We start from the raw sequence: 8134 nt of genomic DNA on the forward strand, positions 1-8134 counted from the left end.
GCAGGACTAGGGTTAATAATAAGAAACAATAGAATCACTATAAGGTCTTCCGTGAAGACGGAAGACCTTAATAATAACTAGAAACTCTTGTTGCTACAGCAACAAAGAAGGTCTTCCGTTCTCCTCTATTTATCTACATGAATGAGCTTTTATCTATGTTAAAAAAGGCATATAATATTTTAAATGATTTCAGGAAAACAAACAGCCGGAGGTGTAACTTACCAAGATTCTTTACTTTACTTTAGACAATTATAGTCTTAATAACATGTACTAAAATCATTTTCAATTTTTTTATCACTTCCTGTGACGACCGGAAGTGACGGCGGACGCATTTTACCCTATATGTGTTGCCCAGTCTTCATGGTTTTTTTATTCATATAAGTTTAGTGTCTTGATCTGTTACAGTTTAAGAGATCTCGTAATATTATCTTCTCATTTTGAGGACAAAAAATCACGTGACCGGAAGTAAATTTTTGAAAAGATATTTGAGGTTACTCTAGACATTTCAGTCTGAATAACATGTCCTAAAATCATTTCAAATGTTCTTTTTATCAAAAATATTTATGGGATAGTATGATACTAAATTTATGCAGTTTTTCTTTCATAACCGGAAGTTGTCGATTTTGTTTCTAGTGAGACTGACATATTTCAAAACAACAAAAAAGATGCTATAATTTATTACTAAGAAAGATTCCATAAGAAAAGTTTTTATTTATTTGTTCACTTCCTTTGACAACCGAGAGTGACTTTGGACAATCTTCTAACTGGTTTTGCCTACTCATCAGGATCTACCACTTGTAAAAGTTTGGTGTCTTAATCTCTTACCCTTTACGAGATCTAGGTATGATAACTTCTCATTTTGAGGACAGGAAATCACGTAACCGGAAGTGAATGTTACAAAGATATTTGGTGTTACTGCAGACAGTTACAGTCTAAATAACATATCCAAAAATCATTACAAATACTTCATCTATAAAAAAAATTTACAGGGAAGAAAAATGCTGAAATTATGTAGTTTTTCTCTTATAACCGGAAGTTTTCGTTCTTTGTTTCCGGCGTTACTGACATATTTCAAAAATACAAATAAGATGCTATTATGTGATGAAAAAAAGTTTCCATAAAGAAAAGTTGAATTTTTGGACTTCTTTGATCACTTCCTGTGACGACCGGAAGTGACGGCAGACGATCTTATCCCCCATGGATTTGCCTACTCATCAAGATATACCACTTGTAAAAGTTTGGTGCCTTAATCTCTTACCGTTTACGAGATCTAGCCATAATAACTTCTCATTTTGAGGACAGAAAATCGCATGCAACCGGAAGCGAATTTTACAAAGATAGTTGATGTTACTGTAGACATTTGCAGTCTGAATAACATATCCAAAAACCGTTGCAAACACTTTATCTATAAAAAATATATATTGGAAAGAAAATACTCAAATTATGTAGTTTTTCTCTCATAACCGGAAGTTGTCGTTTTTGTTTCCGGTGGGACTGATATATTTTGAAACTACAAATAAGATGTTATAATGTGATGCAATAAACGTTCCATAAAAGAAAAGTTGAAATTTTCGATTTCTTGGACCACTTCCTGAGACAACCGGAAGTGACGGCGGACAATCTTAACCCATATGTTTTTTACTTCTCATCAAGATCTACCACTCCTATAAGTTTGGTGTCTTCATCTCTTACGGTTTCCGAGATATGGCTATAATAACTTCTCATTTTGAGGACAGGAAATCACGCGACCGGAAGTGAATTTTACAAAGATATTTTACGTTACTGTAGTCATTTGCAGTCTAAATAACATATCCAAAAATCATTACAAATACTTTATCTATTAAAAATATTTATGGGAAAGAAAAATACTGAAAAAATGCAGTTTTTCTCTTATAACCGGAAGTTGTCGTTTTTATTTCCGGTGGGATTGACATATTTCGAAACAACGAATAAGGTGCTATAATGTGGTGACAAAAAGCTTAAAAAAATAAAAAGTTGAAATTTCTGATTTCTTTGATCACTTCCTGTAACGACCGGAAGTAACGGCGGACGATGTTAACCCAATTGGTTTTGCCTACTTATCAAGATCTATTACTCATATAAGTTTCGTGTCTTAATCTCTTACCGTATCTGAGATATGACTCGGACAAAACTTTTTTGAAAAAAGAGGAAATTGGACATAACTGACGACCGGAAGTGGATTTTAAAAAACTGAAAACTGCATTTAAAAACTATTTTTACTCTCTATCATCCCTGAAAATTTCATTTTAATCCATCCAGTCATCTCTGAGAAATCGTCAAAACAAAAAGGGAAAAAAATAATAATAATAATAAAAAGAAAAAACAGTAGAATCACTATAAGGTCTTCCGTCTGAAACGGAAGACCTTAATAATAAGAAACCGAGTAAAAACAATATGTTCCCAAACTCCGTTTGGGGAACATAATTAGCTTGTCTTAGCATTCATCTGGTGCTAAAGTGAAGTAATTTAATATGAAGTGAAGTACATGTACATTAATTCAAATTAAACTAATTCGCATTAAAATCTCAGTGTGAGCGAGGTTGAAATTTGATTCACAGTAAGGCCAAGATAAATAAATATTGTGTTTCCTATTCCAACATACAAAGAAGTGATTGAAATTAAGATTTCTAAAAGCAAATCTGTATTTGTTTACTTTCAGAAAAATTTTGATGAATAACATTTTTAGGGCCGGCTAATGTATTTTTAGGTCGGTCGAGGAACGTGAAACACACAATTTATTTATCTAGGTCTAACTTTAATTTAAATTAAACTCTCTGAGTTGAATTGCCAATTAAGCAGTATGAGCCGCAACTTTGATAATTAGTTGAAATTATAGAAAAACCTTTTGCTTGAAGCTACAAGTACTATCCTATACATTGGCTGTAGACATGAATTTCTATTTAACTGTCCCTGATAAACTGAGGGCAGTGTATACCTAATGTTTCCAGCTGATGTTATTTTGTCTACATATAGGCTGCCATAACTTGAGTGACACAGCTGATGAAAAGACGGCTGCTGACGAATGTAAAGTGGATGTGACTAAAATAGAGGAAAATGTTACCTGTAAGTACCTAATAATATACCTGTACCTACCTTTTAACACTTGTAAGTACCTTATAAAACTTGTTAGTACATGTACCATATAATACCTGTTTATAATTTATAAAACCTTGTATATATGACATGTAGGTACTTCATGATACTTGTAAGCACCTAATATTACCTGTAAATACCTTAAAAAACCTTTAAGTACCTCAAACATGTTGTAAATGCCCCCTTAAATATATTTCATGCATATTTCAGTCTTGTTATTAGTCTTAACCTCGTGTACGTAATTTTTGTTTTCCTTATATGTATATTTTATACTAATTTCAGGTACTTTTAAACCTAATACAACAACAACAACACCAGTGCCGACAACAGCGTCCACAGCGCCAACAATACCGCCAGCACCCATGCCAGGTTAGACAACAGACAACAGTGTATCCGTCTGACAACAGACAACAATGTATCCATCTGAGAACAGACAACAATGTATCTATCTGACAACAGACAACAGTGTATCCATCTGACAACAGACAACAGTGTATCCATCTGACAACAGACAACAGTGTATCTATCTGACAACAGACAACAATGTATCCATCTGACAACAGACAACAGTGTAACCATCTGACAGCAGACAACAGTGTATCCATCTGACAACAGACAACAATGGGTCCATCTGACAACAGACAACAGTCTATCAATCTGACAACAGACAACAATGTATCAGTCTGACAACAGACAACAATGTATCTGACAACAGACAACAATGTATCCATCTGACAACAGACAACAGTGTATCTATCTGACAACAGACAACAATGTATCCATCTGACAACAGACAACAGTGTATCTATCTGACAACAGACAACAATGTATCTATCTGACAACAGACAACAGTGTAACCATCTGACAGCAGACAACAGTGTATCCATCTGACAACAGACAACAATGGGTCCATCTGACAACAGACAGCAGTCTATCAGTCTGACAACAGACAACAATGTATCAGTCTGACAACAGACAACAATGCATCAGTCTGACAACAGACAAGAATGTATCTGACAACAGACAACAATGTATCCATCTGACAACAGACAACAGTGTATCTATCTGACAACAGACAACAGTGTATCAATCTAACTACAGACAACAATGTATCCATCTGACAACAGACAACAGTGTATCAGTCTGACAACAGACAAGAATGTATCTGACAACAGACAACAATGTATCCATCTGACAACAGACAACAGTGTAGCTATCTGACAACAGACAACATTGTATCCATCTGACAACAGACAACAGTGTATCCATCTGACAACAGACAACAGTGTATCAATCTAACTACAGACAACAATGTATCAGTCTGACAACAGACAACAATGTATCAGTCTGACAACAGACAACAATGTATCCATCTGACAACAGACAACAGTGTATCCATCTGACAACAGACAACAATGTGTCCATCTGAGAACAGACAACAATGTATACATCTGACAACAGACAACAGTGTATCCATCTGACAACAGACAACAGTGTATCCATCTGACAACAGACAACAGTGTATCCATCTGACAACAGACAACAGTGTATCCATCTGACAACAGACAACAATGTGTCCATCTGAGAACAGACAACAATGTATACATCTGACAACAGACAACAGTGTATCCATCTGACAACAGACAACAGTGTATCCATCTGACAGCAGACAACAATGTATCTATCTGACAACAGACAACAATGTATCCATCTGACAACAGACAACAATGTGTCCATCTGAGAACAGACAACAATGTATACATCTGACAACAGACAACAGTGTATCCATCTGACAACAGACAACAGTGTATCCATCTGACAACAGACAACAGTGTAACCATCTGACAGCAGACAACAATGTATCCATCTGACAACAGACAACAATGTATCCATCTGACAACAGACAACAATGTATCAGTCTGACAACAGACAACAATGTATTAGTCTGACAACAGACAACAGTGTATCTATCTGACAACAGACAACAATGTATACATCTGACAACAGACAACAATGTATCAATCTGACAACAGACAACAATGTATCCATCTGAAAACAATGTATCCATCTGACAACATACAACAGTGCACTGACAACAGACGACAATGTATACATCCAAAATGTTTCACCAAATTCCTTATATTTTTCTGTTAACAAAAAGTTACAGTTTATTTTGTTTTTTAAATCAGTACATGTTAGTCAGGACACTTAAATTTAGCACATGATTGACCAAATGTGGACCTATATTGCAAGTAACTAACTTTGTAAAGGAAAGTTTAAACTCTGAATGACAGGTTTGAATTTCATGGTTTTTCTTGTAACTTGGGGAGTTATCTTATTTTTTGTAAAGTATCATCATGATCATCATAGAAATAAATGTAACTCTGTTTTGATTCTACATGGACATGATTGTGAGAGATTTTTGTTTGTATTTTAGGAACATGTGAGGCCTTTACAAACCAGCCGGCCTGCTGTGGACCAGATGGTCTGAAACTAAAATGTCTCTATGTCAACTGTACCACAAAACAGGACTCCAAAGTAACTACACGTAAGTACTATAACAGAGAGACAGAAACTAAAATGTCTGTATGTCAACTGTACAAAACAGAACCCAAAAGGAACTACCCGTAAGTACTATAACAGGGACAGAAACTAAAATGTCTGTATGTCAACTGTACCACACAGAACCCCAAAGTAACTACACGTAAATACTACAAGAGAGGGACAGAAACTAAAATGTCTGTATGTCAACTGTACCAACACACAGGAACCCAAAGGAACTACACGTAAGTACACATCCCAGGACAGAAACTAAATGTCTGTATGTCAACTGTACCAACACACAGAACCCCAAAGGAACTACATGTAAGTACTATTACAGAGGGACAGAAACTAAAATGTCTGTATGTCAACTGTAACACAACACAGAACCCCAAAGTAACTACACGTAAGTACTACAAGAGAGGGACAGAAACTAAAATGTCTGTATGTCAACTGTACCACACAGAACCCCAAAGTAACTACACGTAAATACTACAAGAGAGGGACAGAAACTAAAATGTCTGTATGTCAACTGTACCAACACACAGGAACCCAAAGGAACTACACGTAAGTACACATCCCAGGACAGAAACTAAATGTCTGTATGTCAACTGTACCAACACACAGAACCCCAAAGGAACTACATGTAAGTACTATTACAGAGGGACAGAAACTAAAATGTCTGTATGTCAACTGTAACACAACACAGAACCCCAAAGTAACTACACGTAAGTACTACAAGAGAGGGACAGAAACTAAAATGTCTGTATGTCAACTGTACCACACAGAACTCCAAAGGAACTACATGTAAGTACACATCATAGGACTGGAACTGTAGAAATCAAGATATGGGCTAAAATAATTTGTTTGTTTGCAGTTGCCTACGGATCCTACCTTTTGATAAAATATATTGAGCAAAACAGTTTTCTAGCCATATGAAAGATTATTATTTTTTAATTAAATTCAAGAATTCTGGAAATTAAAATTTTATGATTTATTTTTGTTTTTATTAATAAGTGGTATGGTATAAATTAACAGTCAGGGGCTTTTTATGCTTAGAAAGTGTATAAAAACCAGATAATTTGATACAGATATTTAACAAAAAGCATAAAACTCCCCCTCCCCCCAAATGAAAGAAAACCCTCATACGTATTAGGATGACATGTGCAAACAAAGAATTTTTTAAAACTTGGCCTTAGTCTGTTGAAACAAGAAGTACTACTTCTTACATAACTGTAACTATGATGTTTGACAACTTTTCAATATCAGATAATCAACAAAATATAAAACCCTTACAAACAATAAGGTTGATGTTTTATTATTTTGTGGTTATCAAATTTCCCTCTAGGACCCGTTAATCTTCTTCTTTCTTGTTTTCCAGTGTGTCTTAATTTTACCAGTATGACAAGCAAGTGTCAACCAGCTAAAGTGATTTGTAAGTATTGTAGAATTGGTCATGATCATGTGATAAAGAATGTGTGTTACTTTGTGTTTATTTTTTCCCAAATGTATCTTCAAAAACATGTAAGGTTCAGTGACATGACTGGTACTGTTACAATGTAACCAACTATTACTCACGTCATCTTTTATTCGAAATTTGTCAGTTTGAATTCAATCCGCTGCGATTAATTTTCACGAATAAAGAAACGTTTTCTACAAAAATAAAGCAAATTTAATGAATTTGCAGCAATAAATATTCACGACTTAAGTAATTTGCAAAACTCACGAATATTTCTTGTTCGCGAATAAAAGTTGGTTTACAGTAGCTTATCGTTGGCTTTATTGACTTGTTCCTTTTTTTGTTTCCAGGTAACAGCAGTGAGAGTAGTAAGTATTTAAAGAAAAAAAAATAATTACATGTAAAAAAAGGCATTTAAGTAATTGAAGTTATGCAATAAAATGGAACAAAAGATTTCATTACATTGTATAATTACTGTTTAAGTGATGGGTTCAAGTATATTAATACTACTTTATGTTCTTTCATTCATTTAATAAAAAAAAAATAATTATATATCAAATGTTAAAATTTACATGACAATTAAATTATTGTTTTCATTTTCAGGTACCACAGTGGCACCAACAACAGGTATGTATCTATTGTAGTATATAACTGTCATATAAATAATTGCAATCAACATACATGTCTTCAGCATATTTTATAGCTTACCTGAGATGAAAGCTGATATATTAAGCTTTCCTGACTACCTGAATGTACATCACCAATCCATCTGTATATATGTGTCCAACTGTAAACTTTTTACATTTTTAGGTCACCTGAGTAAACTCAGGTGACCTATTGCTATCTGTTTTTGTCCGTCGTCGTCCGTCGTCTGTCGTCCTTCGTGCGTTGTGCGTTAACATTTGAACATTTTCAGCTTCTTCTCTGAAACCGCTGAACCAATTTCAACCAATTTCGGCATATAGCATCTATGCGTGAAGGGGAACAAAAATTGTGAATTTCGTGGTCCCTGCCCCCCTG

General features: G+C 34.6%; 1 protein-coding gene across 1 annotated transcript in view; it reads left to right on the forward strand.

The window, feature by feature from the left end:
- Positions 1-2969: 2969 nt before the first annotated feature.
- LOC134264465 (salivary glue protein Sgs-3-like) overlaps positions 2970-8134 on the forward strand; it is a gene marked incomplete at its 5' end in the record, with an annotated part of 16129 nt that continues 10964 nt past the window's right edge. The window contains 6 exons of the mRNA XM_062746766.1: positions 2970-3084; positions 3397-3483; positions 5552-5662; positions 7037-7090; positions 7465-7482; positions 7718-7741. Of these exons, the coding sequence (XP_062602750.1) occupies positions 2970-3084; positions 3397-3483; positions 5552-5662; positions 7037-7090; positions 7465-7482; positions 7718-7741 (409 nt within the window). The remainder of the gene's footprint in view (positions 3085-3396; positions 3484-5551; positions 5663-7036; positions 7091-7464; positions 7483-7717; positions 7742-8134) is intronic.

The sequence above is a fragment of the Saccostrea cucullata genome, unplaced genomic scaffold (assembly GCF_032062105.1).
Source record: "Saccostrea cucullata isolate Sc308-1 unplaced genomic scaffold, CSIRO_AGI_Scuc_v1 ctg19062, whole genome shotgun sequence".
NCBI classification, from domain to species: Eukaryota; Metazoa; Mollusca; class Bivalvia; order Ostreida; family Ostreidae; genus Saccostrea; species Saccostrea cuccullata.